We start from the raw sequence: 23,325 nt of genomic DNA, 5'->3' as shown, positions 1-23,325 counted from the left end.
GGGAAAGAAGACAGTATCTCTACGGCATTTTAAAAGATGAAAAAAACACACCAACACACAGATAAAAATCTCCCTCTGTAAGAAGGTCAAGATAGTAAATGAAGAAAAGGTCTTATTAAGTTTAAAGTTCCTACCTGGCTCTTGCTTTCTCCTAGTTAGGCTAGATAACTGCAAAAGATTCACCTGGTTCTATTACTGTCTCAGTCTCAGGCAAAGGAAGATTCCTGAGTTTTTCTTATTACTGAGCATTTTTATTATCAATTAATTCCATTATTAAGGAGAAATTTCTGGGAATGCCTGTGTGGCTCAGTTGTTTGGGGGTCGGTCCCTTGGTTTCAGCTTAGGCCCTGATCTTGGGGTCCTGATACTGAGCCCTGCATTAGGCTCACTGCTCAGAGAGGAGTCCCCAAGATTTTTCCCTCTGTCCCTTCCCAACTGCTTGTGTGCACGCATGATTTCTCTCTCTCTCTCTCTCAATCAAATAAATAAATAAATTTTTTTTAAATTTTTTATTTTTTATAAACATATATTTTTATCCCCAGGGGTACAGGTCTGTGAATCACCAGGTTTACACACTTCACAGCATTCACCAAAGCACATACCCTCCCCAATGTCCATAATCCCACTCCCTTCTCCCAAACCCCTTCCCCCCAGCAACCCTCAGTTTGTTTTGTGAGATTAAGAGTCACTTATGGTTTGTCTCCCTCCCAATCCCATCTTGTTTCATTTATTTTTCTTCTACCCACTTAAATATTTTTAAAAAGAGAGAAATTTCTGGTGTCTTGGGAATTAGAAAAATGGAACTTAAGCTTATTTGTAGTATAATTTACCTCTAATCCCTCTAATCCACTCCTAATGATGGGTAGAATGGGAAAACAGAAAACAGATTTATTTCATTTTAAACCTGTCCTTAAAAGTGTTCAAGTATTCTATTATAATAACATAAGAAATAAAAGTAAAAATTAAATCCACGTTTTGACCATTTGTATGTCATATGTTCTAACTTCTGTCCATATAGGATTTTGTTACATGCCAAAAATTTCCTTTAAAAAATACATAAAAATTGCAAAATAACATGGCAAAAAAATATCCTTGCCTTCAATGTCAAGCCTCTGAAAACTGTCAACTCCTAGCATGTTCATTAACGCCTATTTTTTCTAAAATATGCAAGTCAATATATCAAAAAAATAAACGTCAAAAAGTTTTTAGAAAATAAATTCTGAAGATATTGCAGAATACTAAATTTTTTCATGGACAGTTCTAGATAACCAAGGAACATGGTGGCATATGCTATCAAATGAAGTACTAATGAATGAAGACAGATTCAATTAGAGATTGGTATACTTTCAAGAAAGAATTCGTGCAATACAAAAGCAAATAAGGGAAAGATGGGATGCAACATTTAATGTGCAGTAACTTGTCCTATTGAAAAGAAATGAAGCCTGTATGATTTATAAATCAATTGCATTATATTGCCTGATACATTTAGTCTCAATTGCCACAAGCACTCCTAAGAACGTCGGCAGTGTAAAATACCTCCAATCTATAAAAGCTTGAGACCAACCAACAACTAATAACACTATAAGATTTTCCCTTTCATGTTATATTAGCCTCATAATCTGACTGAAAAGTCAAATTGTATCACCATGATTCCAAAGCCTGCTGTTCTATTTTTTTTTTTTTAATTCATTACATCTAGCCAAAGAATGTTTCTAAAGTTCTATATGCCAGGGCACTTGGAACACATTAATTCCATTAGCAGGCTATTTCAGGAAACAGTGAGCATATTTCTTGGAAACAAATACATGTGGTTAAAAAACAGCCTCAAAAAAATTATGAGGTGAAAAACTGAAAACAAAGATGATTTTTAAATGCAATTAGAATTCTTTCCCATCACATATCAAAGGTGTCATAACTGCTTCTTGACTGAGAAGCTAGTGTTTTGGAGCTGGGTCTTTAAACCAAAAAATCTATCTTGAGATGACACTATAAGGAGTCTATCTGCCTCTTAATCATAGGCAACTGCTAAATGAAGTGTATCTCTTTTCTCTGTTACATTACTATTGGCAACCAGATCCTTAGTAAGTGCCCAGAAATGTTTCCATGGTTACAAAAAGCACTCAGCATCCCTCTTGTTTTGGGCCAATTTAGCTTAAAATCTATTGTGGAGAAAAAATATGGCACATTAAGGAACATAAAATCAAGATACAATGTTATGAAAAGAATTCAAGGTTAAATGGGAAAAGCAGGCTTGACAAGGCTTTTTAAAAAGTGCATATAAATCACTGATTAAAATACTGCCTTTTCCTAGTGTATCTCCAAATACATGTTTTCAATAGACTGCACAGCAGCCACGTACTGCAGCTGCCATGATCCGTTGGTGTAAAAGAAAAAATGAGAACATGATGATAATTCTACCAAGCAGGTAGAATCCCACCCCCCCCCCAAAAAAAACCCCAAGTGTTCAATAGTCATATAGCTAAGAATCCAGTCCCTTATCCTGGTTTCAAAGGGTTCTCAGGGTAGGTAAATACTTTGAGAAAAGAGGAATAAGAGCTTTTGTTCACTGGTTTTAAGGTATCGGAAGCAAATTAGTGGGCTATATCACATCAGGAAGAAAGACAAAGATGGAGGCTCCCCAGAAGCAACTTAGTAAAACTGCCCCACCTATAAAGTCATGAGTGAATTGGACCAGTGGGACTGTCTCTAGATCTCTGCTGCATTCCCCACTCCCACTGCCACCAACAGCCAGGATGTTAAAAACATTTGTACATCTTCTGGAACATATTAAACAAATCATATAAACTTTTCAATAATCAGAAGGAGAGGCCCATGGCTTATACTTGTGTATACTTATCCATTCCCTATAGTGCTTTGTACATGGTAGACAGTCAATAAACATTTGATTAAGTGAGAACAAACACTACACAAAACCCCTCATTTTAGAGAAATATTTCTCCCCATAACAATCTATAGATACATATCTCCATTTCCATTTTCTATTGCTCTTATTTTCACTGTGAAATGGAAAGAAGTGGAATAGATTTAGTCAAAATGTTGTTAAGGACTAATTTAAACACTTGCACTTTCAGGAAGATGAAATAGCTGTACTTTTCTCTATTCTTCCCCTGAGTACAACCAAAAATCCTAGACACTATATATGATAAAAAGGTAAGCAGACCAAAAGGTACAGGGAAGTTGGCAGACTGGCCAGGGACCATGAAATTCAAGGAACAATATGGTGGTGAGTTTTCTGGGCTCTTTTGCCACACATACCCCAGAGTGAAGCTGAAGAAACTGGCAATCCAGAAATTCCAACAAACACAGACAACAAAGGCCCTAAGGAAAGCCTACTCTCTTTATGCAAAGGGTCAAGGAAGGGGCAGTCTAGCAAAACAGAAAACTCTTAGACAATAAATGTTCTACTCTAGACAAACATAGACGAACAGCACAGAGAAAAACAAACAAATTGTTCTCTATGCCAGCCAAATCCATATGAGGAGACTAGACTTCCATCCTCACCAAGATGTAATGAGGCACCCCAGGCCCCCACCAGAGGATGCCAGAGAAGGCAAAGTGGGGATCCAGGACTTTCATTTTTGATAGACAATAATGGGCATCCTCCATTTCTGCAGTGTTAGAATAGGCCACACAAAAAACCTGGACCCCCACCTGAAGGTATTGAGACATTCCTCCCCCTCCCAACTTGGATGGTATCAGAGGAGCTCTAGTGGATACAGAACTTTCACCATCACCTAACAGTAATAAGGCTACCCTCAACTCAGTGTTAGTGGAAACCACATGGGAAGATAGAACTCCCATCCCAACCCAACGTGAATGAGGACCATCCTTTCAAGAAGGAAACCTGGACTTCTGCTTCCATTGTAATAAGCCAATGCACTATTGCTCTGTCAGAGCCCTGAGAGAACTCTAACAGAGTCTCTGAGATGCCTTTTGGATGACAACTATTTCTCTATTTTCATATTGTTTCAGACACTATATCTTCTTATAAATTACTACAGTAGCTCCCTAACATAAATTCTTTCTCCCAAATTAGCTTCCAAACTGATGCTAGAGTTATCCTAAAACAAGGCTCCATTGGTGTAACTCAGGCTTATGATATTTTTGAGATTCCAACTGCTTACAAAATAAAAGCTAAATCCTTACCACAGAAAAACAAAGACTTTCCCATTTTCAACCTAAGATCTGCCTCATTTTCCATCCCTGAAAATGTTGGACTCGTCCACGTGTCTGCTGTGTTCATGCCATTTTCTCCAAAAGGAATGCCTTTCTCCCTCCATTCACTGTTAAATTCTGACTCATGCTCAGAGTTTGCAGTCCTACATCATCTGCTTTGTGGAACCTTTTGGGATCATCTCTGGCAAAACCATCTATGAAGTTACCATATAGATAACTGTTGTAACTTTATATAAATTTTATAGGACTTATATAACTATCTCTATGGACCTATGGAACTCATTACAAGAAAACTAATATCTTCTTTTTACATTTATATCCCAGCTCAAACTTGCTACCCAATTAATGAGAATGTCCAATTCAATTTTAGAGTACAGTGTTAAGTGTGTAAGATCTAAGTTCTGGCTTCCACTTAGAATGTAAAACATTGGAAATAATATTCCCACTCTTTAAACAACAACAATAAAGTTTAGGTAATTTATAAAATGACACATTCTCCTAAACTCATCAGAAACCTGAGGTCATAATGCAACCAACAAATCTAAAAACTAAAAAAAAAAAAAAAAAAAAAAAAAGAAAAGAAAAGAAAACTTCTTTCAAAGGGATAAAAAAGGACTTGAGCATTTGCTTGCTAGGGGCAGATGATGGATTTATACGAGACATTAAGAACAATTAAGTTAATATTTTCAAAAATTTCTAAAGGCCAAGTATGGACCAGCACAAGAGTACAAAACCCAAAGGAGTCACAAATCCAAGGAAAATTGAAGCCCACTTAGAAGCTCTTCTCCACAAAACTCACCTGGTACCCTCAAGAAAGACTAAGGGCAGGGAAAGAGTGAAGAAAGTTTCTCTCATAGTATAGTCTACATAAGGGGAAGAGCAGATGGCTTAGGAAATGTAAGATGGCTTAGGAAATGTAAGAAGTCTCACTAAGATTCCTCTATTCTATTCCCATTATGGAACAAAAGCTATAAGTCACTAAGAGGGCAGCCAAGTTTTGTCACCCCTAGACTACAGATAAAGATACATTAAGGTGAGTGAACAAAACAAAATAAAAGCTTCCATCTCTGGGGGAAGGACAGAAATAAGTCTTGGGGTCATACCATTGTGGGGAGGGCAGGATTATTGAGCAGGCCCTAACCCTAGTACATAGGGACATAAGACCTGCCTAAAAGAGGCTGCTCTCTAACAGCAGAAAACAGAAACTTCCAACACAACCACACCACATTAGCAAATACCAAGTAATAGATACAGAGCTGGGCCCTTCCAGGAAAGGGACAAAAGCCTAAAAAGAGAAACTTTTTGAGGTACAAACAAAAAGAGGAGATTCAAAGTTGAAGATGGAGCAGATTTTGACAAAACTCTGTAAAAAACAGGCCTCTACACCAAACACAATGTAATAACTGAAAAATTTGAAGTCTATACAGCACTGAGAATAATATAACAACAAAGCCCAAACCCAGATCAAATTCTGAATAAATTACCTCAACTTTCTCCCAGCTTTAGGAAAGGCTAACCTATTTCCAGACAGAAATACTATTTACATTGCCTACCTATCATGTTTGATTTTGGTCAAAAATTATAAGACAAGAAACAAAAACAGAAAGGAAAAAAACACTGTCAATAGACAAAGCAATCAAAAAAGCCAAACTCAGAGATGACTCAGATGTTGGAACTGTCAGATGGGAAATTTAAAATAACTATAATCAATATGTTCAAAGCCATAGTGAGAAAAGGGGGAAACATACATAAACTCATATGAAATTTCAGCAAAGAAGAATGAAATTATTTTTTAAAAGTCAAGTCAAAATGCCAGAAATAAAAAATATGTAGCAGAGATGAAGAATGATTTCAGTGGACTTATCATCAGCCGGATACATAGAAAATATTAGTAAACTTGAAGAATATATGACATTAAATTGTGCTACCTATACTGAAAGGTAAAAAAGAATGAAAGGAAAAGAACACTCAAGAGCTTTGGAATGATATCAAATGGTCTAATATTTGTATAACTGGAATATTAGAGAGATGAGCAAAAGAGAATATATTAGAAGCAATATTTGAAGAGATGGTTGCAAAGAACTTTCCAGAAGTAATAAAACTCATTAAACCACAGATGCAAGAATGTCAGAGAACACGAAGAAAAATGAATACCAGAACACACACACACACGTACACACGCACACACACACACACCCTCCTACATACAGCTGCTAGAAACCACAAATAAACACAAAATCTTGAATATATCCAGTAGAAAAAAGACACATTACATGCAGGAGAATAAAATTAAGAATTAGAAAATACCTCTCATATGAAAACTATGCAAGTCATAAGACAGTGAAATGGCAACCTTAAAGTGCTGGGGGGAAAAATGTGTCAACTCAGAATTACTTACCTTGCTAAAGTAGATTAAAAATAAATATTTTTTCAGACAAATAACTAAGATAACTCATTAGCAGCATATATGCATAGACCAAAGAATTTCATAATTAGTTTCATAATTTAGCTCATGAATGAGCTAAATATAATTCTTTTTTCATTTTAATCATTTAGAAAGACAACCAACTGTCTCTAGCAAAACAGCATCAATGTATTGAGTATATGTTTTATGTATAAAGGTAAAATATATCACAATAAAATGAAGGACATGAAGGAGGAATTGGGAATACACTGTTGTAGCATCACCAAACTATACATAAAGCAGTAAAATATTATCTCAAGGAAGACTGCAATTAAGAATATATGTTGCAAATCCTAGGATGACCATTTAACATTTTTTTAAAACAGATAAACTTTTTTTTTAAAAGATTTTTATTTATTTATTTGACAGAGAGAGATCACAGGTAGGCAGAGAGGCAGGCAGGTAGAGAGAGAGGAGGAAGCAGACTCCCCACTGAGCAGAGAGCCCAATGCGGGACTCGATCCCATGACCTTGAGATCATGACCTGAGCCGAAGGCAGTAGCTTAACCCACTGAGTCACCCAGGCGCCCAAAACAGATAAACTTTTTAATTTAAAAAAAAGAGATAAATAATGAGCCCAGAGTAGAGATGAAATGGAATCTTAAAAATAAGTGAAAAGAAGACATGAAAAAATAAGATAAAAGAGACAAAGAATAGATTGACAAAATAAGAAATAATCTTGCAAGATATTTTAATTCAACAATATCAATAATTACATTAAATATAAAGTCAAGACCAATTAAGAGTGAAAATTTCTCAGACTTGATTAAAAAAAAAAGACCCAATTTTATGCCATGAATAAGAATCTCAATATGAATATAAAGACAAATTTGAAGTTAATGAATAGGGGCACCTAGGTGGTTCAGTTGGCTAAGTATCTGCCTTTGGCTTACATCTTACTCTTGGGATCCTGGGATTGAGCCCCATGTCAGCCTCCCTGCTCAGAGGGGTGTCTGCTTCCCCCTCTGCCCTCCCCAATCTGGTTGTGTTCTCAGTCTCTCTCAAATAAATAAATAAAAATTAAAAAAAAATTTTTTAATAAAGTTAATGAGGGTTGCTGGGGGGAGGGGGTTTGGGAGAAGGGGGTGGGATTATGGACATTGGGGAGGGTATGTGCTTTGGTGAGTGCTGTGAAGTGTGTAAACCTGGTGATTCACAGACCTGGACCCCTGGGGATAAAAATATATGTTTATAAAAAATAAAAAATTAATTAAAAAAAAAAAAGTTAATGAATAGAAAAGAATATAACATGCCAAAACTAATCAAAAGAAATCTGGAGTAGCCATATTAATACCAAAATAGACATTATGGATTTAAAAAGGTATATAACATAATGAGCAGGAGGTCAATTCATCAAGGAGACACATATTGCTAATATGGGTATGGAATTAAGTGCAGAGCTTCAAACTACATGAAGCAAAAACTGATAGAACTAGAAAGAGAAATAATCAAATCCACAAGAAGAATTAGAGACTGCAATACTTTTCTCTCAGTAATCAACAGAACAAAATCAGTTGGTAAAATTAGTAGTTAAAATAAGTATATAAAAAATCTGAAAAAACAACCTCAAAAAACTTGATGTAATTTATAGAACACTGTGCCGAACAACAGCAAAATACAGTCTTTTTCAAGTACACAGGAAATATCCAACAAGTCAGAACATATGCACAATGATAAAACAAAACAATTTAAAAAAACAAAAATCATTAAAATATGTGTTTAGACCATAACTGGACTAAGCTAGAAATTGGTTACAGAAAGTTATCTAAAATAGTCCCAATATTTGTAACATAACTAACATACTTTTAAATAAACCATGCATCAAAGACAAAGTAAAAAGGAAACGAGTTTTTAATAGAATAACAACAGATAAAAGTCAATGATATTTTTACACACTAGCAAGGAGCAGTTTCAAATTCAAAGTTTTAAAAGTGCTATTTACAATAGAATCCAAAAAAAGGGAATTATTTAGATATAAATCGAACATAATATCTACGAGACCTTTATGCTAGAAACTACAAAACAAAACACACAGACAAAATCCAAGTACTAAATAAAGCAATATACCATGTTCATGAATTGAAAAACAAACATTATTAACATGTCATTCTTTCCAAATTGATCTATGGATTCAATATAATTCCAATCAAATTCCCAGCATAATTTTTTAATCAAAAGCTTATTCTAAAGCTTATATAGAAAAGTGAATAAATTAGAAGAGTCAAAAGAATTTTTTTAATAATAAAGTTGTGGGGCTCACCCTACTTGATTTCAAGAACTATTATACAGCTATAAGAATCAAGACAGTGTGATACTGAAGAATACAAATATAGATTAACAGAAAAATACAGAGTCTAGCAATAAACCACACATATATAGATAATGTATATCTGACAAGATACCAAATCACATAATGAAAAAACGGTAGTAATTTCTACCAAATGAGGTAGGAAAAGATTGAACATGGATATTGAGGGTGGGAGGGAAACACCTTACATCATATAAAAAAATTACCTCAAAATGGATCAAAATGGATACCAAAATGGATAACCCTAAATGTAAAATCTGTAACTCTAAAATTTCTAGAATCAAACAAGAAAAAATTTTTGTGATCCCAGGCTATATGAATGTTTCTTAGATATGATAACAAAAGTACAATTCTTTTAAAAAATTTATGAGTTGGATTTCATGTAATTAAGAATCTATTTTTTGAGAGACACTGTTAAAAGAATGAAAAGACAAGCCACAAAACTAGAAGAAAATATTTTCAAATCATAGACCAATAGAAAAGATCACAGAAAAGTAACTCATACTCAGAATAGAAACGTAACTTTCAAATCTCAAAAATTAAAAAAACGATTCAATAAAAGTGGGCAAAAGACTTGAAGACTTTACTAAAGAAACTACACAGATGATAAATAACTATGTGAAACGATGCTCAATGCCATTAATTATGAGGGAAATGCAAATTAAAATCAAAACAAGAGGTTAAAACCTATGAAAGCCCTGAGATTTTACTTTACTTGCAGAGCAACAAGTTAGCCTGCTACTGTGTTATGGATGTTGGTGGAAGATGAAAGACTTCTGGTCAGAGACAAAGGACAGTTATTCCAGCACAACATACAGTGTGAACACCACATTCACATCAGTCCCCACTTTCCATAGTTGGGGATGATGCAGAGGCAGACACAGATAGATGCTGTGCATGCAGTGGGTTTATGGCACAGCCAAGGAATGCCAAGCTTGCAAAATCCCTTATCATTTGCAAGCAAATCTGCCCAAGCTTCACCCTGAAGAGACATTATCTTTATTAGACTGAGTGGCAAACACATCTTCTCTCTACTCTGAAGAGAGATGCTATCTCTATCTTCCAAGTTTCTTTGTCATACAAACATCCTTGAAAACATCGTCCAAAATAAAAGGCTGTTTGTGGCTTTGCTCATAAGACATACAAAAATGCAAAAGCCCAATGGAGAGTTATCTCCCGACATGAGCTTTCATTACACACCTATGAGAATGGCTTTAAAAAAATTTTATTTAAAAAAAAAGCTTCTAATTTCCTTGATGTGTTTTACTATATCTCTACTTTCTATCTCATTGATCTCTGTTCTAATCTTGATTATTTCCCTTCTTGTATGTGAGGTTGGCTTAATTTGTTGTTGATTCTCCAGTTCTCTAAGGTGTAAAGAGAGCTGGTAACACTGTGGAGATTCCTTAAGAAATTGAAAATAGAGCTACCTTATGACCTTGCAATTGCACTACTGGGTATTTACCCCAAAGATACAGCTGTAGTGAAAAGAAGGGCCATCTGTACCCCAATATTCATAGCAGCAATGGCCATAGTTGCCAAACTGTGGAAAGAATCAAGATGCCCTTCAACAGACAAATGGATAAGGAAGATGTGGTCCATATACACTGTGGAGTATTATACCTCCATCAGAAAGGACGAATACCCAACTTTTGTAGCAACATGGACGGGACTGGAAGAGATTGTGCTGAGTGAAATAAGTCAAGCAGAGAGAGTCAATTATCATATGGTTTCACTTACTTGTGGATCATAAGGAATAACATGGAGGACATGGGGAGATGGAGAGGAGAAGTGAGTTGGGGGAAATTGGACAGGGAGACAAATCTTGAGAGCCTGTGGACTGTACTCTGAGAAACAAACTGAGGGTTTTGGAGGCAACGGAGGGGTGAGGGGTTGGGTGAGTCTGGTGGTGGGTATTAAAGAGGGCACGTATTGCATGGAGCACTGGGTGTGGTGCATAAACAATGAATTTTGGAACATTAAAATAAATTTTTTAAAATTTGTAATAGCATTAATGCAAAGTGCTGATGAGGATATGAATGACCAAAAATCTCATACATTACTCTGAGGAATGCAAAATGGTTCTTCAGAAAACTTTCTTTTAATAAAATTATACCTATACCTCCCATATGACCCAACAATCCCACTCCATGTATTTACTAGTTGAAGTAAAAACTTACATTTACACCGAAGCCTGTTTTGCAAATGTTTATAGCAGCTTTATTTACATTGCTAAAACACAGAAACAACCCAAGTATTCCTCAACTGATGAACGGATCAACAAACTATGGTACATTCATGCCACGGAATACTACTCAGCAATTAAAAACAAAACAAAACAGTGAACTACTGAAACACACAGCAACATGGATAAATCTTAAATGCATTACTGTAAGTGCATTATAAAAGAAGCCAGACTCAAAAGGCTACCATCTGCGTATTTCCATTTATATAGCATTCCGGAAAAGACAAAATGATAGAGAGAAAATATACCAGCAATTGCCAGGAGCTGGAGGTAGAGAAGAGAAATGAGTACAAAGGGACCTGGGGGAGTTTTTTGAGGTGATGGAACTATTTATACCTCAATCGTGGCAATGGTTACAAGACTGTGTGTTAAAACTCACAGAACTGTATACTAACGGGAATGAATTTTATCACACGTAAATTATACCTTGAAAATGGGGGAGGAAAAAAGAGAAAGAATATGTAAAAATTATAGAATAAGACACCCTGAGCTGTGCCTTTTTCTAAATATGGATCTTGGGAATATTCTCAAACATTCTAAGCATCAGTCTTCTCAACTGTGAGGTGAGAAGAATAGTAGTATCTGCCTCTTAGAGTTGTTAGCTTTCTTTGTTGCTGTTTTGTCATTAATTATTATTTGGTGTACTGCTATATACCAAATATTGTGCTTGATGTTAAGGTTACAAAAATTAATCTATGGTACGGCCCCTGACTTCCAAGAGGCTACAATCTAGTGAATAAACTTCCCCTGAATAAACAAATGAACACAGTTGTTTTACGGTCATTGGATTAGCACAACAATTTAAAAAATTTTTAAAACCCAGTATTAAGAAAATATTAAACCAATTTCATGTAACTAATTTTAGATATAGTTCAACTTTAGCAAGAATTTTCTAAAATAGGCATAAAAATTTCAAGTCAAATCTAAGAAATCCTATTGGTTGCCCAGATATTTCTAGAATTATCTCTACAGATAATTTGTAAAGACTTGAAATTGCATGTATTTATAAGTTTATCAGATTCAGAAAGAATATCAGCCTACCCTGTTTTTACCAATTTATTCTAGCATTTCAACATTAATTTAAATAAGAGTACCAAGAAAGTACTATAAAAAGAAAATGAAATCATGTTGCCTCATTTTCTAAGGCTTCATGTATCTGGATGAAATGTTTCCCTAAAAAGATAAAGCTAAGAGGAATTACTGAAAATGGATGAAGAGGCTGTGAAGTATCCCAGAAAAGTCTGCTCCCTCCAAAAAGAAAAGAATTAATGACTTCAACTTTGTCACATAAAAGATCCAATAATCTTGGTGAGAGATGCATTACAACCACACATCACATACACACATCCATTACCTTTCTTGGTATATCAGCACCTGTGTCCCCTCAACCAAATTCAATGTCCTTGGTTCAGGCTTGAGCCTTAGAATCCTAACAAATTCATGCCAGGACATACTACAGCTACTTTTACAGAGTTGATTACATTTTTACTATATTCAAGATATCTGACAGGATAAAGCTCTAAAGACAGTTTGTTTTAAATGTGTCCTTTCCACTCAAGGCTTAAAGAAAATCAAGCTATTCTTATTTCAAAGATTTCCTATCTACTGTCATCTCACATCATGTCTCAGTGAAATACTGTGAAAAGTGTTCTTGGAGTGTTATCAACTAAAAATTTTGCAACAAGTATGGCTTTTTGCACAGGATTTCACACTGAATAATATAGTAACATCTAGAGACTCCTAACCTAGTGAAAAAAAGAGAACATTTTTAAAGATATTTTAAAAAGCATGACATATGCACAAGGGCTTCTCAAACAGAACATACAGACTTGTTTTCACCATTTTACTTGCTCTGAACAATTGTTCTGAAATATGGGGCCCACAAATGTGGATCTCCCAAAGTTTCGTATGTTGAAAATATTCCCAGGGAGTACATCTCTCAATAAGAAGCTAGTATGTGGAAAGGTATGAGGAGAGAAAAAAAAATAAACTTCATATGATAACTAAAATAAAAATATATATATAATTAATAGAAATGTCCCTTGGAAGAACCCAGAGAAATGATCACTGGCTACCTTACCTTGCTTTTTTCCATTAACATTTTCTAAAATACCAGAGAGCTGGTTGTCAAAGCTGTGTTGAAGGTCACTCCTTTGCTTTTCAAGGTGATGTTCTTCCTCAGCAATAGAAGAAAGCACATGTGGTGGCTTTTGGTCATCAAGGGTCTGATTGGGCCACTGGGACATTATGGAACATGAGTCCTTTGCATGTTGCCTAAGTCTGGGGCTTGAACTTTGGGCAGAGTCCTGAAAATCACTATTACAACAGGAGAAATGATCCACTTCAAGAAACAAGGGATTTGCATCCTCTTGACGCCAATCATTGCCTTGTTCTTCATCTTCAAAGTAAGCTTCCTGAATATGAATATCATCTAAGTCCTGGTCTAGCTTGTCACTCAATTTAGAGTCTTGTTTGCTTACGTTAACCAGCGAAGCAGATAGCATATCTCCTGCTTGCTGGAGAGCTTCATAAACCCGAGATATCCAGGAAGAGAGAGGCTGGAAGAAGTTCTGAGCATCCTGAAACGCCATGGCCAAAACCATGGCCAGCTAACTGATGTCTACCAGTCCACTTGTTCAGCTCCTTCAGTACTCTGGACTTAATGTGAACTACAGAATAAGCATGATGATAAATTAAATTGGAGGTCTCTTAATGGCTGTGAATAGTTCACTCTCAAAACTTCTCAGCTGAAACAGAGGAAAGAGATACTTATACCTATTACAGTAACAACCTCAGACCCATTACCAGATACCTATAATCAATGTCAAACAACATTCAGGATAAAAATAGATCACCATTGAAATCTGAAAGTAGCTAAATAAAAATTACTGTGAAAGTCTAAATGTAGATTACTTCAATGCCTATTCACCTGCTCAGGCATGTGCAAAACTTCCATCGGCAGTAATGGGCTCTATTCATGTGGACTGAGAGAAGTCTATCCCCACAGACCATATTTAACAGTGTGAAAAGGATAAATGAATCTTCATTAAGAGACAGTTGGATATGACATTTCAAAATACAAGGAAGGTTGGATGCTTCATCTATGAACCTGCAGAACCCAGTGAGCAGGCTAATAATCATCTCTGCTTCATGACACAAAGATTTATCCTTTCAAAGGAAATGTGTGCCTGGAATTAAAAAGCTTTTAGCAGATCTTAAAGTAAGATTTTATATTTTTATGCAATTTCTACAAATCATATCTGTTCTTGGGGAGCAAAGAACCACAGAAAAACAGAGTGGCAAATGGAATATGCCGCTTACTGGAGACATGACCCTAGCATCTCATTGCCTTTGATTGTGTTCCAACCTCCTGATGGCAATCCTCCACAACCTAGAAGACTCCTGAGAGACCCTCCTTCTCCCAAGATTCACAACTTGAAGGAGGCAGCTATAGGACTTTGAGAGAACAACAGAGCACGATGAAGATTCTAGAGCTGAACATCTATACTTTTATACATATACATGTATACAAATATAGACATATATTCATTTGCATGTGTATGTGTATTGTGTGTGAGTGTGAAGATCATATATATATGTGTGTGTGTGTGTGTGTATATATATATATATATATATATATATATATGTATCTTACTGCCCTTACAATGCTCATCAACAGCTCAGGATGAATGCTATAAATGACCAGAGCCTAAATTCACTGCTTGCACTTAACTACCCCACCTCTTTATAGCAATATCTTCCTTCTGACTCAGTCTACCAACACTCCTATATGTTTTAGCCTTCTTGTTCTCCAGCGACTGCAATTGATAGGATTGTCTACATTTTCCTAAAAATTTCTTCTTAGCTTTTTCAGGGGGCTTTATAATAGCCATTCATATATATGTTGATTCATCAATAGACAAATATTGATAAATGCCTATTAAGTGCTGGGCACAATGCCAGTGTAAGGCAACCCTGAGCTCTAACCCCATGGAGCCCACATCCAATTAAAGGGAAACTGAGGTCTCTGCACTTTCCCTTTATGCTAAATAATTTACATGGCTGTCTTTCAGGCTCTTCCTTGTCTTCTCACCAACTGCATATATGCAACCACTCATTGTCCTATGGTTACTCCTTCTGCTGTTTCATACTCATCAGCTGGGACAGCTGACCCACCCATAAGTCTCAATACTTTTTTAAACTCCAAAATATATATCTCCAGCCCATAGTTCAATCCCTTTATATTGACTTGGATTTCTGGTTATTTAAGCTAGTGGTTCAAAACCTTTGTATGAAAATCATCTGGTAAGCTAACAAAAAAAAACAAAAACAAAAACAAAAACAAAAAAACAGAGGCTCAGGTGGGTTGAAGGAATCTGACTGCATCTTTTCATTTTTGTCCAGTTCCTCAGATGATTCTGACACACACCAAAGTTTGAGAAGTACTGATCTAAGAAAATAGCTACACTTAAGTGTCTCACTAAAGTCTCAAATTCAGCCATCAAAACCTAGCACATCACTTTTACTACTGCAAGTGTTCAACATTCAAGACTCACAATTGTGATTTTCTCTCTTCACCCTTGCCCCCTTCTATTCCTTCCAGTCTAAGTTCTGCTATTTTTAGGGCTATGCAGACTCTTCTGTTGTGTTTTGTACTGTAATCACCTCTCCAATACTCTCATTTCCCCAGAAATTACATACCTAGCTGGTTCCCATCTCAAGTCTTCCCCAGCCTCAATCCATCCTCTAGGTTTGCTCATCAGAACCTGATCTTCTAATAGGTTTATTGCCTATCTCCTTCCCTAGAATAGACGTTCCTGGAGAGCAGGAATTGTATGTTTTGTTCTCAAGCTTATCCACAGTACCTAGAAGTATGCTAAGTATCTACTCGATTCTCAATAAGTGAATTAATGAGTGCTATTTAATATTGTGCATAGAATAGTGTCTAGCATATAGTACGTACTCAAATTTGCTAAATTGATAAATAGACCTCAGAACTGTTAAAAGACATCTTAACGTGACCACATAAAGCCCCTGTTTAGTAATATTAAATTGTTGTTCAGCATTTCTTCCACTCCATTTCATCACCCATGGATTTTTTTGTTGTTGTTCGTTTTTTTCTCCACAAATACTGTGCCTAAAATGTGCTTCAGAGGATTGCGGACCTATAAAGTTCCCTGAGAAATCCTTGGTTTTAGCTTCTACCACTGTCCTTTTGGTACTTGAAATTTTTAAGACAGAAATTGCATATCTTCCTTAATAATCATTTTATTGTTTTATTATACAGAGAAAATTTTGTTTCCATATTCAATCTAAAACCCTTTAATTTAAGCCAGCATTTTCTTATCCAAACTTTGAACTAGTAAAAGGTCATGCCCTTGGTCTCATTATCTCTTTCTTCATGATCTCTGTCCATCAAAGCCTCATGGCAATTTTTCTAAAAAATAAAGCTTACATCACTCCCTTAGCTTAAAAAGAAAATAAAAAAAGAATACCCACTATGGTTCTCCTATTACTTATACTGCAGGATTTGAGCACTGGCAGTCCATCTGTCAAAATCACGATTCACTTATGTTTACTGACACAGAATTTTTAAAAAATTAATTTTGATGCCTCCAATTCACTACAATCCTCATCTCTCTCTGTTGTAAGTACCCACTTGCTTCATTCATTTCTGTGCACTCTACCTGACAGCTGGAAGCATCTGAATTTTCAAGCCCTACATTATATGATAAAGTTCACATTCTTTACTATGGCATGCAAGAGGAGAGATGCTCAGAAAATGAACAATCAGCACTGCCTGACCTTAGTGCTGGAGTGGTCCTAGAGGCCTCCTTCAAGCTGCCAAATCTTTAACTGCTGAATCCCTGGGTGTGAGGACTTCTGGGAGATGCAACAGGACAATAGAGGGGAGGGGGTCTCAGACCAGTGGCTATTTATCAACCAATTTGGAACTATTTCAACATTCTCCCAACTCACAGAGCCTTGTCCTGACAGAATGTCTAGCTCTGTATGAGATGTTCCCAATTACACGGCCCCACAGTGACAACTTGGCCATTCTTCATCACCTCATTGTAAAGTGAGTGCCTGTCATACTCACTAACACACCAAGCATTTTTCATAGCAAATATGCTCATCCCTGACTTCTCTCTGCTCTTCCCAGATGCCTTCTCACCCTACCTGCCTGGTAAATACTTAATAGTTCTTTACAATGACACTCCTATTGCCTATGTCAACTCTTCTACAGTCAAAGGTGTGGCCTCAGAGAGGCTTTAAATGTGCCTTTATAATAAAGGCATATTTAAACCTATAAAGCCACATATAAATGTGCCTTTATAAGTTCTCTTCTCTCTTTTTTTAATTTAAATTCAATTAGCCAATGTATAGTACATCATTAGTTTTTGGTATCATGTTCAATAATTCATTAGTTGTGAATAACCTGCAGTGTTCTAAGATATAAGTTTTCACTGGCCATGGTAATTATTTGTCAATCCTCCTCTTCTAATGGACAGTGTTTAGATTTAATAACTCTAGGACCCACATGGGATAAGGACCCTATCTATGAATGAATGAATGAATGAATGAATGAATGAATGAATGAATGAAATGTTACTAATTGAACACGGAATGGAAGTTACTAATGAACATTTTCTAAGTTAAGTAGCCCTGATCCCTTCATTTTTCTTTATCTCTAAAGTGGAGTTAACTCACTAGATGGCCCCTAATAATTTCTTTCTGTTTTAAAACCCAAGAATTTACCAAGTCTTGGGCAAAAAGTGTGTAATACTGAGGCTGGATATATTCAATATAAATAAAAGATTAAAAAGATAAACCAATCTTTTCAGATTGGTTCTGTACTTTTGTCAATAACCATTTCATGGACCAAGTGGAGATGATCATGGAGTGATTAGAAAGAGGTCAAATATCAGTCTATCTATGAAACAGTGTCCAATTGCTATATTCCAAAATACTAAAAAAAGAAGGGCAACCTAAAGTGGGAACCAGAAAAATTACTTAGTTTGCAACAGTGGAGACCTTTTATTTTAAACTAAAGCAGTCTGAAGCCAAAAGAGCTAAGTACTGACAGCATACCAGGGAGATAATTTTGTTGCTTAGATAAATTTTAACTTGCTTGGTAGAGTACCCCAAAAGTAATAGCAGATATATATCTGGTATCCTAGTTCTTCAGGAACTTTCTTACAGCTGAAAAGACAAAGTAGCTTCTGGTATTATAACAATAATGTTCAAAAAACATATAGGAAAAAAATAGTAATGAAAAGATAGCCTAGGTCCTTGGATTAGAAGGAAAACTACATGTAAGGTCTGTGGTAGCTGAGAAGACTCACTATTTGAAATGAAAGTTCATGATATTTCATTATTATAAGAAGTACAAAAAAAAAAGCAAAAGGTAGGTGTGTGTATGTGTGTATATGTTTGACATAAGAGTTCCTACCATAAACATAACCGAGGAAAGTTTACAACCTCTCAAATTACTGAGAATAAACTAACAATCTAATAAAGAATTAGTAACCACTAAGTCACAGGGGGAAATGATGCAGCATAAGGAATATAGTCAATAATATTGTTATAGTGTCAGGGTGACAGATGGTAGCTACACTTAGGTCTGAGGACAACATAACATAGAGAGAAGTTAAAACACTATGTTACACACCTGAAACTAAAATAACACTGTGTCAACTATATTCAAAAAATGTTTTTTAAAAAGTATTAGTAACAAATAAAGATGAAGGAATGACATTGATGTATTCCTAGGGGCTACACTACATTTCTTTAAATATCATTTTAATGAGAATACTGTTTTAATTATAAAAATATTTAATTAAGGTCATTTTAAACATAGAAGATTACTGAACAGTAACCACTCAAGAGTTGTTTCTGAGGGGGAAACTATCAAATTCCTGAGCCATATGCTTTATCACATATTTTGATCATCCCTACCAAGGGTAATTATTAACAGTAAAGATGTGATTCTATACCCACAATAATAATGTTCATGATCTTTAAAGGCTATTAGTTAGTCTTTCTAACCCCATTTTCTACTTGATGACAGATGCTTGGAGGAAGGGAAGAAAATTATCATCTAAGAAGAAATACTGGCTTTTGGGAGATATGCCTTAAAAATGGATGTTATTTTGGTAAAAAAATAAAGTGGAAGCCTGTATGCCTGTGTGATTTTTAAAGGATTATGAGCTCCTCGAGAGAGTCAAACACATTCTGAAAGAAAAGGAAACGTTTCCAATAATATGGTCTCCAGGTAACCAAGCCTCAAATCAAAATCTTATACACGTCCGTCTACTGAAGTGTGTTAATGTTTAGCAATTTTTAAAGGAGAAATCGCCTTGGAAAATCTATTCTTCTTATTCTGTACCAATATCTATAGGGCAGTTATAAGTACAAGTCAAGAATATTGGGTGTGGGGATGGGTAAAATAGATAAAGAGTATTAAGGGCTATGAACTTCCAATTATAAAATGAGTAAGTTACAGGGATGAGAAGTACAGCATAGGGAATACAGTCAATATTGTAATAGCGTTGTATGGTGACAGATGGTAATGACACCCACCATGATAAGCAGTGCATAATGTATAGAATTATTGAATCACTGTGTTGTATATCTGAAATTAATGTAACAGTGTTTGGCAACTATACTTCTATAATAAAAAAAATTATATAAAAAAGAATACTGGGTTGGGGCACCTGGGTGACTCAGTGGGTTAAAGCCTCTGCCTTCGGCTCAGGTCATGATCTCAGGGTCCTGGGATCGAGCCCTGCATCGGGCTCTCTACTCAGCTGAGAGCCTGCTTCCTCCTCTCTCTCTGCCTGCCTCTCTGCCTACTTGTGATCTCTGTCTGTCAAATAAATAAAATCTTAAAAAAAAAAAAAAGGATACTGGGTTAATTTGAAGTGTCTTCTTGTAGCTACCAGTTAACTTTCTTGTGTCATCAATTAAATGTAGGTTACTTATCACTGACTTCTTAGAGAGGTCATAAGGCTAATTAAGTCTATGATTTTTATGACAATTATCATGTCTTCGGAGAAAGGCATCTTGTATCACCTCGTATGAACAGGAAAGCTTAGAAACATGAATAATTTTTTTTATTATAGAAGAATAGTTTTCAAAGTAAGAACTATAAAATGGGCTGTAATCCATCTTCAACATGATTCAAAAGAGACTACAGGTGTTTTCTGTTAGGAGAAAATTTGTTATGTGGGTAGGAATATGTGTCACTGAGATGAAATATCTTTTGTAGCATTTGTCAGAATGTGTTCTAAAGGCTGGAATCTTAAATATAAAAATGGACTACTGAAGACTATGTATGTCAACAATATGGATAAAATACAGCCATATTTTCATTGTTAGGGCATGTGCAATACAACAGACCGTTTACCATTAGGCTTCAAGTGGGGGAGAGGGGAGACAACTAGTGTAAATCTAAATGTGAAACTGTCCTATAATCAAAACATACTTTCATCAGTAGACATTGAGAAAAATGAGACAGCATGAGGAAAAACAGTAGCAATGGCCTTGGGATCACACAAAACAAGGCTCAGCATTGGATAATCTCTCACCTATGCCACAGCATGGGGCAAATCACATTACCTGTGTGTACCTAAATGTTTTTATTTGCAGTACGGGGGGCACCACCCCATCTTACAATTCACAGTGGCAATTAGATTACACAATGTTTCTAAAGCACCAAGAATAGAGTCCATTACCTAACAGGCCCTGAATATCAGCTACTCATTACTAAACCCAAACTTGTAACATTTTAAAAGGTGAAAGCCAAAATGTGGAAAGAGCCAAGATGCTCTTCAACAGACGAATGGATAAAAATGTGGTCAATATACACAATTGAATATTACTCAGCCATCAGAGAGGATGAATACCCAACTTTTACATCAACGTGGATGAGACTGGAGGAGATTATGCTGAGGGAACTAAGTATAACAGAGAGAGTCAATTATCATATGGTTTCACTTATTTGCACAGCATAAGGAATAAAAATGGAAGACATTAGAAGAAGGAAAGGAAAAGTGAATTGGAAGAAATTGGAGAGGGACAAGAATCATGAGAGACTATGGACTCCAGAAACAAACTGAGGGTTTTAGAAGGGAGGGGGATGGGGGAATGGGTTAGCCCAGTGATGGGTATTAAGGAGGGCACAGATTGCATGGAACACTGGGTGTTATATGCAAACAATGAATCATGGAACACTACATCAAAAACTAATGATCAACTGTATGGTGACTAACAAGACATAATACTAAAAAAAAATTTTTTTAAAGGTGAAAACAAATTAAACTCTTGTAATCCCTTCCATAATGTGCTAAGACCCCAGAAATATGATACTATCATTATAGCTAACATTTGTCACTTTGCAGCATGCATACTTTTTGACAGCTTATATGGATAAAAACTCTTTGTGAAAGATATCAGCCTTCCCATTTTATAGTTGAAAAAAACTGAAGCTCAGAAAAGGCAAATGCCTTGCCCCCCAAGTTTCATATCAATAATAAAGAATGGAGCTAGTATTCCAATTCTCCTTTGATTTCCAAATTCTTGCTTTAACCCCTATTCCAAATCTTCATAGAATACCAATAAGAGGTCAGAGGAGGGGGAAGATGGTGGAGAAGTAGGAGACCCTGTTTCAACTGGTCCCCTAAAGTGAGCTATCTACTAGAACACTCTGAACATCCATGAAATCAGCCTGAGATGTTAGATTATACACTTGTGGATCTCTATGGGAGCAGAAGACATCAGTGGAGAGAGTGCAGCTTGCTTAGATCATGGTTGATATATTCAGCTATATATCCCCTCAACTGCATCTCACAAAAATGACGAGGAGAAGGAACATGAACAGAGAAGAAATTCAGAGACTATGCCTCTGCCATAGAACTATTGGATATGGACATAAACAGTATGTTGGAAAGGAAATCAGGGTAACAATTATCCAGGCAATGGTTAGGTTGGAGAAGGCCATTAGTGACGACAAAGAATCTCTAAGGGTGGAAGTAAGAGCTGATCTGGCAGAAGTTAAAAATGCTATCAGTGAGATCCACTCTAATCTAAATACTCTATCAGCTAGGGTCATCAATGCAGAAGATAGAATTAGTGATCTAGAAAACAAACTGATAGAAAAGAAGTATCAGGAGAAGGCCTGGAATAAACATCTTAGGAGACATGAAAACAGAATTAGAAAAATAAATGACACCATGAAACATTTCAACACCAGAATTATTGGGATCCCTGAGCGGATAGAGAAAGAGAGAAGACTAGAATATATAGTTGAAAAAATTCTGGATGAAAATTTCCCCAGTCTGGGGAATGGAACAAGTGCTCATGTCCTAGAGGCAGAAAGGACACTCTCCAAGAGCAACAAGTCTAGAAAAATATCCAGACACTTAATTGTGAAATTCATGAATCATAATTTTATTCATGAGGTCTTTTTTTTTTAAGATTTTATTTATTTATTTGGTAGTGAGAGAGAGCATGAGAGGGAAGAAGGTCAGAGGGAGAAGCAGACTCCCCATGGAGCTGGAAGCCCAATGCAGGACTCAATCCTGGGACTCCGGGATCATTACCTGAGCCAAAGGCAGTCGCTTAACCAACTGAGGCACCCAGGCACCACAGTCAGGAGGTCTTAAGGGTGGCTAGGGGGAAGAGATTCCTTATGTACAGAAGAAGGATCACCAGAATAATGTCAGACTTGTCCACAGAAACCTGGCAAGCCAGAAAGGGTTGGCCAGACATATTCAGGGCACTCAATGAGAAGAACATGCAGCCAAGAATACTTTATCCAGCAAGACTGACATTCAAAATAGATAGAGAGATAAAGAGCTTCCAAGACTGGCAAGTTTTAAAAAGGTATGTGACCACCAAGCCGGCACTACAAGAAATATTAAGGGGGTTCTATAAAAGAAGAAAGAACCCAAGAGTGACACAGCACAGAAATTTACAGAAACAATCTATAGAAACAAGGACTTCACAGGCAATGTGATGTCAATAAAAACTTATCTTTCAATAATCACTCTCAACATGAATGGCCTAAATGCTCCAATAAAATGGCACAGAGTTGCAGACTGGATAAAA

At 36.0% G+C, this 23,325-nt stretch overlaps 1 protein-coding gene across 7 annotated transcripts in view; it reads right to left on the bottom strand.

Annotated features, from left to right (window-relative positions):
* Nucleotides 1–23,325, bottom strand: part of SYT16 (synaptotagmin 16) — a 268,943-nt gene that overhangs the window by 103,640 nt on the left and 141,978 nt on the right. For 2 of the 7 annotated variants that reach the window (XM_032344414.1, XM_032344419.1), the window contains exon 2: nucleotides 13,295–13,961. The exons of the other annotated variants lie outside the window; for them this stretch is intronic. In XM_032344414.1, coding sequence (XP_032200305.1) covers nucleotides 13,295–13,817 — 523 coding nt within the window. In that variant the 5' untranslated portion in view covers nucleotides 13,818–13,961. The remainder of the gene's footprint in view (nucleotides 1–13,294; nucleotides 13,962–23,325) is intronic. 7 annotated transcript variants of the gene reach the window in all.

This window comes from Mustela erminea, chromosome 5 (assembly GCF_009829155.1).
Source record: "Mustela erminea isolate mMusErm1 chromosome 5, mMusErm1.Pri, whole genome shotgun sequence".
Classification (NCBI taxonomy): domain Eukaryota; kingdom Metazoa; phylum Chordata; class Mammalia; order Carnivora; family Mustelidae; genus Mustela; species Mustela erminea.
The sequence above is the reverse complement of the archived record's forward strand: the minus strand, read 5'-3'. Positions and strand labels throughout refer to the sequence as shown.